Source organism: Thermobia domestica, chromosome 11 (assembly GCF_964235325.1).
Source record: "Thermobia domestica chromosome 11, izTheDome1.hap1.1, whole genome shotgun sequence".
Lineage (NCBI taxonomy): Eukaryota > Metazoa > Arthropoda > Insecta > Zygentoma > Lepismatidae > Thermobia > Thermobia domestica.
In genome coordinates, this window is record NC_137464.1 from 175,323,325 (window position 1) to 175,339,791 (window position 16,467).

At 38.7% G+C, this 16,467-nt stretch overlaps 1 protein-coding gene across 3 annotated transcripts in view; it reads right to left on the reverse strand.

The window, feature by feature from the left end:
* LOC145664567 (F-box/WD repeat-containing protein 10-like) overlaps positions 1-16,467 on the reverse strand; it is a 187,607-nt gene that overhangs the window by 108,600 nt on the left and 62,540 nt on the right. For all 3 annotated transcript variants that reach the window (XM_081731345.1, XM_081731346.1, XM_081731344.1), the window contains one exon: positions 8,064-8,157. In XM_081731345.1, the coding sequence (XP_081587471.1) occupies positions 8,064-8,157 (94 nt within the window). The remainder of the gene's footprint in view (positions 1-8,063; positions 8,158-16,467) is intronic.

Below are 16,467 nucleotides of genomic sequence, written 5' to 3' on the forward strand. Positions count from 1 at the left end.
ACAGCGGTTGTATACTTTATTTTTGTGTCTCTGAGTCTTTTATACGTAGTTGGTAGGGAAAAAAAAACTTTCTCTGGAGACTGACTGCTTATGTTTTACAACGTACTGTTTGGAACAATGTCTATGCTCATGTGTTTCGAATTTTGTGAATCTAAAATAAAATCGGACAAAATGCTATTTCTTTCTTGTTTCCTGTACGTTTGTTTAATGCGGCAAAACCTTCAAACTTCTAGATAGATTGGGCCACAAATAGTCAACAGAAAGATGCAGAAGGAAAACACTCATAAGCTTGTCTAAGTAGCGGCCTAACTGATTTGAAAGAAAATGAAATTAAACATTTAAGTTTTACGTTCCACGATTATGCCAACTAGGCTAAAGGAGACGGTGATGATAAGAAATAAAGGAAATAGGAGGAAACGGGAACACCTCGAGAAAATCCACGCACACAGTGATTGTCCACCACAAAATTCACTTGGCGCGAGCTGAGGTCGAACCAAGAACCCCATGCACCAGAGGTGAATGCTAAACCATTCAGCCAGCGTGGCCCACCTAGCTGATTTGTCCAAAAGACATGCCTATAATATTTTTCTGGTAATAATACGTAGAGTTTGTCACGAACATTAAAATATTGAATATTTCAATAGATTCTGTGGAATGAGGGAGCTTTATAGTCTTATTCAGGACTAAAGCTGTGAGAATATCTAGAAAACTGAAAAAAGAATATTGTTTATAACACAAAAGGGCACTAGAAGTGTCTTTTATTTAAGTTTTCCCATTACCACTGCTGTTCTGCGGGGATTCACTTTGATTTTCTACCGGTGAGTTCAAGCGTCCAGAAGTTGGAGCTGTCTTAGGTAGACCGTGGCGTAGCGTTAGTTTCCATGTGTTGCAAAGATCGCCCTGTCGTCGGCAAAGGTTGCAAGGATGGTGTTGGGAGTGGTAGGAACGTCGCTTGTGTACAACGCATAGAGGAGAGGTGAGATGCCGGATCCTTGTGGGACTCCTGCCCGGATTGGTCTTGGGTTATGAAGAAGAATCTGTTATAGAGATATGAAGCTACCACTCTGATTTGGTAGTGCGGGAAGTTCTGAAGATGTTGTAACTTGTGGATGATTCCCTTGTGCCACACCTTGTCAAAGGCTTTCTCGATGTCAAGGAAAACACCCAAGGTATGGCCTCCTTCGTTGAACCTGGCTGTTATGAGTTCTACTACCCGGACTAGTTGCATCTCAGCACTGTGTTCGCTTCGAAAGCCGTATTGGTGGTCAGGCAGCAGGTGTTGTTCATTTACAAACTGCACCAGTCTCCGTTGAAATATCCTTTTGAACACTTTGCTTGTGTGCGAAATGAGACTGATGGGACGGTAGTTGGAAGGATTTGTCCGGGTAGTGCCAGGTTTTGGAATCATACATATTCTAGCTTGCTTCCAGGCTTTCGGGAAGTAGCCGTGCATTAGTATGAAGTTGAATATCCTACAGAGCAGTACCAGGGCCTTTCTCGGGATGTTCCGGAGAGCTTCAGATGTGATTTTGTCCGGACCAGGAGCTCGGTGGAGAGATTGTCGTCGGATCACCTGCTAAATTTCACGTGGCGTTACTAATGCTTCTGGTGGCGCTGAATCTTCGAACAGTGCTTCCTCAATGGTCTGACGGACCGCTTCCTGGGTTTCTACTGGCGAGGGTACGTTGTTCGGTTGAAAAGTGTACTCCAGGGTGTCAGCGAATTGGTCAGCTTGTTCCTCTGGCTCGTAGAGCAGTCCTTGAAGATCCTGAATTTGATAGTTCCGTGTGCCGGAGGATGGGCGTGTGAGCATTCGGACCTCTTTGGTGTTTCGAGCTTCTATTTGGTGTTTCGAGCTCTTGGTCGACTGATACAAGGTCCCTCGGTGGTTGAGCTTTCAGTTGTCCTCTTCGGGTCCTTTCGTGAGGTCCGTCTTCTATAGGCATTCCTCGGTGTCCTCCGTGTCGGATTCTCGTCTGCTAGGCTTGTTTAAAGCAATTACACGTGTTGTGTTAACGTGTGCTGATGTGGGGATCCTTACAATATGTAACGGTTTCGGATATCTAACGTATCCTTCTTCAGACATTATCTAACATGAATTAAAATCTTTATGTTAGATAATGTCTGAAGAAGGATATGTTAGATATCCGAAACCATTACACATTATAATTTAAAATACAATGGGTTTTAAGCTTTGGTCAGTGTTTCTTTTGTTAAAATAACTAGGAATACCCACAACTTTTTATATGGGTATGTCTGAAAGTAATTAAAGCTAACCTGACCTTTTATTATAACATTTTTACGTTTTATTGAGTTGTCGGCGTTTTAAGTGAAAGAAAGTTATTTCATTTGAAAAAATACAGATAACATTTTAGAATATATGACAATTGAAGGTAAAAATAATCATATAGGGTGTGCACTAGTACATCCAATATACTCCTGCGATTTTGTCCTTTGGATTTTGTCCTCGTCAGAATTTTCCTTGTATTTTGACTGCTTGGATTTAGTTCCCGCCCTCGTTACTGCAGCCATTTTATCATGAGTTCCGATCTGCATATAAACACGCTAGGAGTCAAGCTTTTCGGAGCTGCATTTCCCTAAAAAAAATTCCTCCTCGCACAGAATTCCCTGTCTCCAAAGATTAGGCAGAACGGGAATTCTGTTCTGCCTAAAGATAAGATAATTTAAAATATTTTCTACAAAGTCCGGGAGGGCTTTAGGCAGAACGAGATGAATCTTTTTAATATTGCACAGCCCTAGGTGGGGGAGTGTAAGGAATTTATTTCTGGGTGGTGTCCGAAAATTTTAGGGGGTGCTGGGGGGTGTAGATAAATCACTGTCGACATGACATTAGGTCTCTTTAAACAATAAAATGTTCTTTTATTTTAAGTATATTCTGCTATCTAAGCAATTAGGATAATGGAGAGTAAATAGAAACAGAAAAGGTGCTAGAATTTTCATAGTGGCATACTATACTGTTGCGTCATTCCACCTCAGTTCAACCACCCCCTCAAAGTGACCATCATGGATTTTCGTGAAAAGCTGTACACATAAGCTGAGTAGTATCAAGAAATAAAATACGAAGTTTAAAAACATTTCTGTAAATAAAACCGAAGTTATAATAACATATGGACCACAGTGACAGGACCAATATTTGCCGAAATGAGCAATGTTGCTCGCGGCACGATTTTAGAGTGTCACAAGAAGTTGGGAAGTGCCTAGGTACTTTGTACCTAGGTACAAAACGCGCACCTAAGGCCCGTACTTAGGTACATTTAGTATTTAGTACCTAGTACCTGTACCTAGGTACAATTTTCCTGTACCTAGTACCTATTTTTAGGTACATTTCTTACGTACATTTTAGGTAGGTCGCACACAAAACAAATTTTGCTGATTTTCTTATTTCTCTGAAAGAAATTTTTTGATCCACCTCGCACACATTGATTTTCAGTGAATCATAATTTGTTACCTGCTTCTTCGTCATTTCTCGACTAGTTGGTAAGTACTCTGCAAACATTGTATTCACTAAATGCTAGTATTTCAGTAACATATATTAACTGATAATTGTTTTGAAAATAATATTTAGCAATACAAAATCAACGAAAAATCCGGTAATTTCAGATATAAATGCGAGAAACAACTGGAGCAAAAGGAAATGGATACATTTTGCTCGGTTAGTGAGCATATTTGTATTTTCTGTTGATTTGCAATACTTTTCTTTGGATAAAGTTTGTTACAAACGTCAACACACATTTTCCAAAGAAAAATATTTTATATATCGAAAGACCTTTGAGAAATGAACCAGAAAATACAAATACGTTCACTGAGCACCAAAATTGATAAGCACTCTTAATCTACAAAACTCAACTGTCCTTATCTAATGCATCGTGGCGGACATAAGTCTTTGACCAGGTAATGGCGACTGCTTTGAAACAAATGCAGAGTATGAGAATTAAATCTGTGATATCTGCAGTTTCGTGTGGAGAAGAAACAAACTTGTGATCCAAAGGTTTAAGAACAACTCAAGTTATTAACGTAAACTTTGCCGAAGATTGTTAACTTATATCATCATTAAAAAAACACGAAAGGCTTTCTGAAACGAAGAAAAATAACATACAACTTTGCAAGTGGGGGCAAAGAAATCTAACGTAACCAGATGAAAGACGAATCTTTTACAGAGTAGGGATCGTGGTTCAGTGGTCAAGGCACTTGGCCAGTAATGTGGAGGTTCTTGGATCGAATCCATGTCGGGCAATTTGTTTTACTTTAGAAATTTTGATGGTGCTTGATCGGCGATGACACACGTTTTATTATATTCAGATATTTGAATACTCGGATGTTTCAATACTTGAACTATCAAATCTTCAGGAATAATAACAGTAATAATAATAATTATCTCGTAGAAGATTAAAAATTAGAAACTTATTATCGCTCAGGTCGTACTATTAAAAGCAGAAACCTGACATTAGGCAGACTACGCTACTTCGTGTGTCGAAGACCCGCGACAATTTTTTTCCCATCGCAGGTTTGTCGCGGGCCAATGAATTCCCATTTGTTACAATGGATGTGGCGTGGGATCTTCGCACACTACGCGACAAGCGTGACAGTGTCGCAAGCTTGTCGCGGGAACCTGCCACATGTGACAAGATTAGACCTTCGCATACTACGCGACTTCGTGTGTCGAAGTCCTGCGACAGCGCCACAATTTATCTTTTCAACAACTAGATATTCATTCTGAAAGATGAGCTCAATAGAAGCTTTCGATACAGACCCTTTCATTGCAGAAATTCATGCACAACCTAGTGTACGCAACTCCAGCAGTGATTTTTATAGCAACAGAATTGAAAAGAAAGCATGAGAAAAAGCGTGATGTGCATTCCATAGTAGATTCATGGGTACGCCATCGGAAGAGAAGAATTGTATCGGTAAGTACACTGGATGCTGCCATTTTGTTCTTTCTTACATTTTCCAAAATTCGGTACCAAGTCAACGAACTATTTGGTGGAAATTGCAACTAAAAGTACATTGTTTATCGCTTTACTTTACTGTTTCAAATTAGAATTAAAAAAATAGCACAAATGACCAGATATTCCCAAATATATTTTACACATTCACAAACTGCGATCCTCCAGGCGAATATAACATTTCGCTTACGATAACATTTAACATTTTAGTTTACAAATTTTATAACATTTCGTTATTTTTTGTATGTTCTGTGTATTTAATAGGTATACTGTACGAAAATATGAAAAAAATAATTTTCTATAAGCACTTAGGCATAACGCTGATGCCTCGTGGCACTCCATAATGAAACTTATAAGGAGAGGCCGCTAGGTATGAAGGTAATACCTCATGTAATCAGTGGCGGATTTAGCAATATACTGACTAGGCCCCGGAATTATTCCGCAGGTCAAGGGGTACCGCCAACTTCAGGCTACATACGTACTCCTTATTGATGTGCTTGCACTTTGTCGTTGAAGAATATAACAGACTATTTAGTATTTCGGCAATTGCATACAAACTACATTGTCCCCTGGTTCTGGATAAAAAAGTGCCACATTTCCGCGACACGTGTGTCGAATATCAGCAGCGCGACGACACAGCCTGTTGCGCGTCTTCGACACTGAAGTCGCGTAGTCCAGCGACAGCCTATCGCGCGTCTTCGACCCACTAGTCGCGTAGTCTGAGAAGGTCCCTAATGCACTACACCCTGAAAGAGAGCCCATATCCCACAATGATGTGCCCAAACTCACCAGCAGATTTCTGAAGGCGGGTTCTGTGGACGACAGACATTGTAGTGGTCATCCAAAAGCGTCTACAAATGAGGAAACCACAGCTGCTGTCCTCATATCCTTCAGTAAAAGCGTCTAACATAGCACACGGCGTTTATCCTAGGAATGAGGAGTATTCTAAGTGAATGTCCATTCGCAGGATACTTTCCACTAACAAGTGGCACCCATACAAGATCCAGCTTCATCGGCATCTCAAAGAGGACGATCCGGACAGTTGAGTGCAGTTTGCAAAATGGGCAACAGCACAACTGGCAGCCAATCAAGATTTCCTTTGAACGCGTTCTTCTCCGACGAGGCGACTTTTTACGTCAACGGTATATGCTGTCAAGAACCGGAATTTACAACATGTCGTGCAGCGGATTGAGGATGTATGCGCTTCTGTGCGTCCAGAGACATTCCTGGCCGTACATGAGGAGTGGAAATGCGTGTGGCAAACGCCATTGTTACACTGGGTGGTCATTTCGAGCATGTGTTGTGATAGTATAAAAAGGGATAAAACAGGCCATAATTCATCAACGGTTAGTGACATGACAAAATGGACAGCAGTATTGCATTCCTGATCAAAAAACAGTGTAAATCATGTGCCGTACGTCTACCTTCCAATTTAGAAAAATAAAGTGATGTTCAAAATGGCGTACTTCAAGATGGCGGTCATAATTGTTACATCTGTTTTTTTTTTTTAGGTTCCCCCATTCATTATGTATGACCAATGTGGACCTTTAGCCCAATAGACTTTTCTGATACAGGACTGTCACGACTTTTGGCCCATCCTGTACATTACAAATATTCACAGTTTTGTTTATACATTTCGTCAATTGTCGACTTCATTATATATATATATATATATATATATATATATTTGTTAACAGATACCAGGTACATCTCAGACGCTATTTACGACTAGATATAAAACAATATAAAAGGGAAACAATTTCCGTTAGTATCGGCCAGCGTCTGTATGCTACGTACCATCCCGGCATTTGCCTGGTAGGACTGGAAAACATCAATCAAGATATAGTCGGTCGCGAGACATGAACCCGCGGCGTCCTCCTCAATGTCAATCCAACGCGCTCCCAAGTGCACTACGACGACTTGGTGTATACGTTACAAGTATAGAAGTTCGTACGAGCTATCAGCATTGTGCTACAGTATTGCCAACTTGTGTATTATTATTTTAGTTGTTTTTCCTTGTTTTTCCATTTTCATTGTTAAATTACAACAAAACTTAAGTGACCTGCTGGTTTGTTACTACCCAGTTTGAAAGTCGGCAAGGTGGTGTATCCAAGGATTGGTAGAAGTTCTTCCCACCCACTCTCTTCCTCCCATAAAAAATGCCGAACTTTGTAACATTTCACTATTTCGTATTTTTCTTTTGTTTTGAAATGAATATGTCAGCCAGAACTTTTGCTGGAAAATAATTCTGCTGGAAAATCACTTTGATGTCATTCATAATGAGAAAGTTGTGAGACTGTGAAAACGTGCCGCGAGCAACATTGCTCATTTCGGCGAATATTGGACCTGCGCACTGTGGTGCATATCTTATTATAACTTTGGTTTTATTTACAGGAATGCTTTTAAACTTGGTATTTTATCTCTTGATACTACCCAGCTTATGTGTACAACTTTCCACGAAAATCCATGATGATCACCGGGAAGACTTTGAGAATTGGTCGATCTGAGGTGGAATAACCTTGTTTTCAATCATTACGCAGGAAATTAAGCTGATCCGAGGTCTACTAGGTTCTGGGTGAAAAGATGCCAAGGAATACACTTCCCCTGGGAACATATTTTATGTCCTAGGGCAATTAATTTGGTGGGTCCTAAAAACGTATGATCTCAAGAACTTTTATCATCTCGTCTCACTGAAATAATACAAAAAGTAGTTTTATGTTTCTTTCTGAATCCACCATTACCTGTACAAATGCAATTTGAATGCACAATTGAAATTTTAAATTCTAACACAATTCTTGCTCTAAATTTTACATAATTTATTATCTTTGCTCAATAAACTAAAAATTCTATTTAAATTATGAGCTTCCTCCGGCCAAAAATAAGCGGTTAGCGTACACGCTTTTGGCGTGGGAAACCTGGGTTCGATTCCCAGCTAGAACTCGTGTGGTTCGGATTCCACATTAAATTCTAGGTCCACGTCTCATATAGCCTCGCTACTGAAAGTGACGCTAACCTGACAGTCAAATTAAATCAAATCTATTTCAGTTATATCTGCTGCAATAGAACATAAACGAACGTAAATAAATATATATACTTAACTCTTCTTCTGGTGTAGGTGTCCTTTCCTCATACAACATAAGAGAGTAATTTCTTATTGCGCACATAAGCGCACCACCACCAAGCCACAACAAATCTGAGAAAAGAAAAGAAATAATTAGTAGCACACATCGGTTAAAAGGAATTAGTTACATGTCTAATCTTGTATCACGTCTCAACCTGGGTAACCGCCTGGATTTTATTTGGAAGAGATTCTATGAATTCATGCTGTTCATTTGAGTCCACTCGTTCTTCAACAGATTCTGTAGTTACAGCAAAGTACAGGAAGCCTATTTCTAATTTTTACCTGCTGCTCCAAATAAATCCAAAGATCTTGAACTGAATTTAACTTTGAAAAATTTCCAGGCCAGACCAGATGCGACAGTATGCCTGACAGTTCCTCAAACCAAGTAAAAACGTTTGTAGCCTTATGAACACAGTGGTCTTTCATCCCCTTTTGGACGACGAAAGAACCCATCGCATATTCCTCAATATTTCGCAATAAACATCCTCATTTGCCAGGTACCTGTATGAATGGACGCAAGGTATAGTACGATAAGTACTTCTACTTCTATCACAGAATTTCATCATGTTTGAACCAAACGCTTTATACCGTGTAGTTGAAAGGCTTCACTGAGCATTCGGTGAAATTGATACCTTGCATCATTAAGATACAGACAAAACCGCGACTTGGACCACATTACATATTATTAGTCCACTACAATCTTCTGTCTGTGTTCTTCAGCCCACTGAAAATGTACACCTCTATGAGTTGAAGTCAGTCTTTCTTCTAGAAAATTTTGTCCGGGGTAAGGGAACCTAAATATGAGGGGGCTGCATAGTGACACTATTTTCGTATAATGGCAATAGCAATTTAATTTTCCTTAGCTTATGGGGTAGAGAAATATTGATCGCACTGAGAAGTAGCCTCTTTCGTGATATTCAACTCCAAATGAGTATTGCATGAAGTTTCATTTGCAATGTTCTTTCGTACATTGGTTGAGATGGACCTGCATTCACAGACTGTACCAATTCCTGTTGGGTTTTAAGTGATTTCTCCTAACCATGGATGAAACTCTGGGTTTCTATTTTTTTCGACCAGGAATCATTTTGCGACCAAATTCAGTTTTAACGCAGTTATACATTTACACAAGTATTGGTCCTTGTAGATATGTTCAAAAGTCCGCTTTGATACTCCAAAAAATCTTCAAATTTGTGTTTGTCTATGGAGGGGAAAAGGAGCGCCCAAATACAATCACTCTTTTCACGATTCTATCACAGTTTTGCTTCGATACACCTTAATGACATGTCAGTATACAACTGACTCGCATACTGATTATAGTTAAATTGCAATGGTCATGTATCAATCACGCGTCATTAATCATGTGTTACCAATGAAACGCCATCTATAATGACAGTAACAGTTAGAAAGTTAGTTCTAGCAGAGGGATTACTATTAGGTTCGTTCAAAAGCATACAATCTTAAATTTTTAGCGTAAACAAATTCAGTTAGGAAGCCGTGGTTTGATGCACTATAAAGATAACCCTAATGCGCATTTTTTTTTCTATCTCCAGACGCAATCAGTCGCCAGGAGATTGCCGATAAGTGAGGAGGTATAAATGAGCGGCGTTGCAATTTCGTTTTTGACAAAATGACTTAAATATTTGAACAACACCACTGCATTAAATTTTGAGACAAGGTTGGAGAATCTTAAATGGAAACGATCTGCAAGATCAACAGGCGTTCAGGGATAATGACACGAGCCCATCTCATGGTTCAAATGTGGACAACAGATTCAAACTTTCTTGGTCAAATACAGAAGACATCATGCAGAATGCGACGGACCAGCTAGGAGGAATCCCAAAAGAGGAATTCCAGGATGCTTCTAACAGTGGGAGAAGTGTGTGGGAGCCCAGGAGGATTACTTTGAAGATTAATATAAGGTATTTGAATAGACTAAAAAAAAAAAAAAAAAAGTTGGACATTTTGGAACAAATTTGGAATTTTTGCAGGTGTGATTATACGATAGAAACGTGGTCAGGCCATTAGTTCATACAAAGTATTTAACTCGTTCGTATTGGACGTATAATCTTGATACAAGAATAGCACATATCAAATTGAATATGCTAAATGTAGTGGTAGTAATTTGAATTCCCAAACAGATTGGAAATGATGTGTACATATCGGAAACAAATAGTGGTTAAAAAGTAAGAAAATTCTGTTTAAACATTTTTCTCTAAGGCCTCCTTTGCCTTAGAAATCAAAATGTAATGTAAAAACTAGCTTAATACGTAAGACACTTGTTTGTATTGTTTGTATTTTCTAAACTTGAGGAATGTGAAATTTGTCATGACAGATAAATATGAAAATTCCATTAAATTGTAAAATTTACAACTTCCAAAAGTGGTTTACCAAGATAGAAGTCTAGTAGATTTAAAAAATAGAACATGGCCATCTTCGATTCAAATTTAGAAAGTTCGAAAGAAAGTAATAAACTATGGTTTCAAATATTTTTTCTCCATAATGTTTCCTTTACCCTTAGAATGACAGTGTGAATGAGTGCTTTATGCAAAAATGTTTTACCGTAATTCTTGAAACCTTTTCAAGGTCAAATAAAGCATTTTTTTAAAATCTTCGTTCTTATGAACATCTCGACTAAGATTTCATTTTATTTTCTCAATCAAAAAATTGTCATATTCCAATTAAAAGTCAGTTTTCGGTTTGAACAAAGGCTTTTGGTTTTTCGCAGAAGTTGAAAGTTTTACCATTTACCGTAGTGTTCATAGGATTTAGTTATCACAGCACTTCATATTAGGACAAAAGTACATTCGTCAAGTTTAGAAGAGTTACAATATTAATTGACATTCTACATATTAAGCTCATGTTTTTCTTCATTACATTCTCAATGGCAATGTGGGCATTTTAGAAATATATATTTGAAACGGAAGTTTTTCTAGTTTCCTTCATACTGCTCAAATTTGGACCAAAAACTTGCCACTTTCCATTTAAAAATTCCGATTTCGAGCCTACATCGACAACTTCTGGTCGGATTTGGAAGTCTGAAAAAGCATACTATTAAATCTGCCACATGAAATGCTTTATTTCAATATTGTATGTGTAATACCGACCGAGTTAAAGACCTGCTACTAATCCTCTCAAAAAAAATCACAAAGAGAAAAATTGTTAAAAAGAAAAAAAGTGACTCGTCCATGTTGAGATGTGGATTTTAATACTGTCATAAAGGCAAATCAGTCTACGTTTCAATCCAAGTTAGAGCGATAAGAAGCATTTATTTAGCTTATATAGAGTTATTTTTTTAATATTAAAATTTCTAAACGTACGATAGGAATATCCAAGCCAAAACCACATGTGCTATCAAATAATGAAAAATTAAATGAATGAATGAAAATAGAAAATTAATTGAATGCTTGTTCTTCGTACGAGAGTAATAGGCTTATAGAAAATATTTTGAAAGGCATATTGGAGCTCCTTATTCCCTTTTACGATGCACATTTAAATCAAAGTGAAATGAGGAAAAGTCAGCTCGACCCAAATGGTATAGCTGTTGCTCTTGTGAAAAAGTTAGATCTGTTTCATCCCATTGAGATATAGATTGCGATCAAAGTGAAATGATAAAAAATAAATTAGACTCATTATATTCAAAAATTAATTTTAAACAGTACCAACATTTCTCCACTTTGACCATTTTATGAATACAAAATGAGAAATTAAGGTACTGTAAGAATTGTCTCCCGTCTTCCCTAGAAGCGCAAGTTTCAAAAATATTAGACCACGTAACCATTTATTTTTAATAAGAAGTTCATACCGTATAGGGAGGATATCATTTCCCTAAGATGAAACTATTTTGGCGTACAATTTTAATTATACCTCCTCCTTTTGGATATACATTTAATTAAAGTGACATTATAACAACCCGATCCGAGCCAAGTGCTAACTCCATTTTAAGTGTTCATTTTAAGTTTTCCCATAAGTATAAGACAGACAACTTCACTGTACACAGATTAATGAGCAGGGCCCGGATCTTGTTGACAAGTCAACTTTTTTCTGTTACGCATAGGACAAGGCAAGTTCAAATAAAAATGTTATCCGTCAACTCAAGGTTCTAAAAGCATATTTTTTTAGAGTCAACTTTTGGTCACTTTTTGCCGTTTTGAAGTTTCAGATCATTTTTTAATGTTTTAAGGTAACTTTCAGATCACTTACGGTCCTTTTGGTCTTTTCCTTCTACATAAGGACATCTTAAAATGAACACTGTTTACTTATTTGAAAAATAAGAAGTTATCTCTTTTCCTGCTTCCTGTCTCTTAGGGTTGAAAACTGCATTCCTAGAAAGCTGATGAAAACTAAGCTGCAGCTGGTTGACGAGGGGTAAGGGTTGGTAGGTGGCCAAACAGATGGTTTGGGTTGTTGACCACAAAGGATGTAATCAAGTGAATAACTACAAAAAGGATCAGAAGGCATACAAAGATTTTAAACAGAGTGTTTAACTATTATTCTTGTCTATACAGTCTACACTTGCGAACTTCTATATTCTTCAAGTGTGCTTCCTAGTTTCAACTCGGGAGTGAATTGACTCCTTCAGTACATGCAATGCCGTACAATGGACTGCAACTAACTGAAACAACACTTTTGAAAATGACTGAGATATGGTAATTAAAATCCAATAGATATTCAAAAAATGTTAATGTTAACGAAATAAACGTTTTAAAAACCAAGTTTTAAGGTCAATTTTTGTGAATTTTAGGGTCATTTTACATGAATTTTAGTGTCATTTTAACTTTTTAGAAAATTTTAGGTCAACAAGATCCGGGCCCTGTTAATGAGTGTATTCTTTTCCTCTCTTAAAAGTGGAATTTTTAAGAACTCTGGAACAAGCGCCCACTCTTAATTTTTAATGAAGACTTTTACACCGTTTTTCATCTCCTCAACTTTTAAGGTTTCTGAGATATTCTATTTTTAGCATAAATTTTGAACTAATCTCGTTCTCTTAAGATAGCCATTTTAATCAAAACAAGGACAGTTCAAGGTACAGGTATAAGGACAGTTTGATGCTGATAAGAGGACATTTCAAGGTAGATACTATAAAGGTAACGAAGAAAGTTCTGTCGCTTTTTCACCCACCACTTTCGAACATCAATATGTCACCTACTACGTACGTGGAAGATCAAAAATAGTCCCCATCAGCATCGACGACCTTCTGCCCACGTTCTGGAAGGCCATGGATTCCATTGCGGTAGAACATGGTGGCCATGAAGCGAAGAAGGTATTAAGTACATTTTGCACATCTACTAAGGATTTGCACTGGCGTCCTCTAAGGAGATTGTCCAAGAAATGGAACACCTGATAATCCGACGGTGAAATGTCTGGGGAGTATGGCGGATGGAATAATGTTTCCCATCCACTGCGAGAATGGTGTCCCGGGTCATCCTACCCACGTGGGGCTTAGCGTTGTCCTGTAACAGGAGGACTCCTTTGCGATTCAGAAGTGCTGACTCTAGAGTTTTGAGTTTTTCTTGAACACGACTCAATTGCTGACACTACACAGTTCCATTGATGCTCTGACCTGCTGGTAGCAGTTCCCGATGCACGATGCCGCGAGCAGTCCACCACACACATAGGAAGACTTTCTTCTGGTGCACTGCTGGTTTCCGCTGTTTTCGAATCGGTTCATCATGGGATGCTAACCAATGATGACGGCGACGTGGAGCTTCGTACAGGATCCACTTTTCATCACATGTGAACACCCTGTCCAGAAATGGATCCTTCCTCACACGAGACAGCAAAGAAACACAGGTTTCTGCTCGCGTTGCCTTCTGACCCGGAGCCAAATCATATGGGACCCATCGACTCAACTTCCAGCACTTTCCACGTTAATGAAGGTGCTGCCGAATGATTTCTCCACTCACACTGAATTGTAGTCCCAGTTCCTCACATATCTGGTCACTGTTCGCCTCAATTGTTACCTGAAGATTTTCATTTTGTACATGTATTGGTCTTCCGGCACGTGATACGTCTTCCAGTGTTTCATTACCGTCCTTAAATTTGTTAACCCACTGCTGCACTGTCTGTGTAGTCACATCCTCACCAAAGGTTTGGCATATCTTCTGCCCCACTGCAGCGGCGTTTGACCCAAGTTTGAACTTGTACTGCATACACGCCCTTATGACGCTCTGTAGAGGTATTATGTTCACTCTGTCCTTACGTAAGCTAACGGTATTACTGAACTGCCACAACCAGGTAGTATGTTGGATATACCCACATCAACAACTAACCTTCACCTTATCTCCATTCGCATTCAACTCATTATGTGAGGGCCAATTGAACACAGACATACACAAAAGGCGTCAGAACTTTCTTGGTTACCTTTATAACTATGATCGAAGATTCATTTGAAACGGGTTGTTTATGTTTTCGTGATAATGATACATACAATTTCGACCATTTCGTCTTTTTAAGATACCTATGCATTCCTCGAGTTTGTTCTTCTCACAGGGAAAAAAGGCTTGATGAATGCTACATTTTACCCTCATCTACGTGGCTGTTCGTGACACACTTCTTGCATTATCAGCAAACTTCTACTGGGATGAGCGATTGAAAATTACAGTATATCGTGAGTTCGACTCTTTTATCTCTCTTTCTATGTCAAAAATCAAGAAACGCAGACACATGTACTCAACTATTTTAAACCAAAAGTCCGAATACCAAATGTTATTCCTCTAATCCAGAAGATTCCGAGATATGGATATCTAATTATAAAACATACAACTCCCATTTGAGACACTTCCAAAACGAATTTCCAATAATAAACTGTCCAGATATCGGAATCCCCTAAATCTAGAAACATGCAATTTGCTATTTGTACTTTTCACTTAAAATAAGTAAGCTTGTATCTTATCGTATTTTAGGATTCGACCTATGTTAGTGAACCCCTTATCACTTTCCGTTCCCATATCCTTTCCCCTATCCATAGTTGAAGTATAATAAAACACTGAAAAACGTGTTAAATCATTTTAAATGATATGTATAGGTACCGGATTTCATGCCTCTAAATCTTCAGAACGCACTGGCATTCCGATAGAACCGTAGTATCTTTGATTTACGCATTGAATAGTTTGTAGTCATCTCAGATTTTAATGCTGTATTAACAGTATTAACAGAATCCTAACGCATACTCGTACCTCAAGAGTAAATGAGCTAGTGGAAGTATTCCTTCGTCCCAGGTCTTTCGGTTTCTTCACTGGGGTGTAGGATCCACAACCCTACCAGGGGAGCCGCCGCTTTCAATAGCCATTGTCTTCAATAGAAGATAGTCTAGTCAGCCATTCTTTCGTAAGTTTCGTATTGTTTGAACAGCCCTACCGAGGAAGAGAGTGCTAGTCACTCTCAATGGTGACCTACACGTACCATTGGGTTCAGGAGGTAGCTTAGCTACAACGTGTACGTAGTACCTAAACACGTTAAAGAAGGCAGCCTCGTAATGTTTGGGCAAGTCTACCAGGGAAAGTCCCCGACTCTCAAATGAACATGTCTACCCACAGTCGCTCTACATCAGTCATTGACTCTGGTAATGTACGTGGTACCTCTACCGTAATTAGAGGAAGTCCCGTATTGCTTGGTTGATCATAGCGGGAGGAGAATTCCAGCTTACTGCCTGTAGGATGAATGAAAGGTGATTGGGGAAAACTGCCCATCCTAGGTATCTGGGTAACGGTTTCTGATCCCAGGAGAAAAGAGGAAGCTGTGCAGAATACCCCAATGAGGTCCTACCACAACGTTGGATAGGAATAACAGGCCGTTTGGATAACGCTCTTCTGAAATCACCTGTCAGATCCCCAGTTTTAACCCCCTAGATTTTTCTTATATGTTCACATGCAGGACCGTGTTTTCGTGCCTTCCCCTTTCACAGAACCTAAATGAACTACGAATCAGAATTCAAGAAGCAGCAAGATTGGTCACACCAGAAATACTAACCAAAGTCTGGCAGGAGCGAGATTTCTGCATATGTGTCTGTCACGTCACACTGCTCACATTGAATCCATATAATGTCTTTAGTCCACCATAAAACCGTAAAGACCTTATATCAAATAGAGCAAAAATTGGCATAATATGTACAGCAATTTTTAAACAAATATTTCAAAGTGGATCTTACTTTAGAGACACGTTGTATAGATCGTAACAAGGATAAACACAAAGGCTGTCCCAAAACAACTGTCAGTGGTGCTTGTATTTCCGAACAACGCCACAAGGCGACTCAACAATGAAGTAGGCAGGTAGTTCAATTCATTAGCGCTAAAAAATAGAGCAGGCTGCGGGATAGGTTAGATAAAGAATTGTCTGTTCTACAGTAATTTAACCATATATATTATTTTAATATTAAGTTTACAA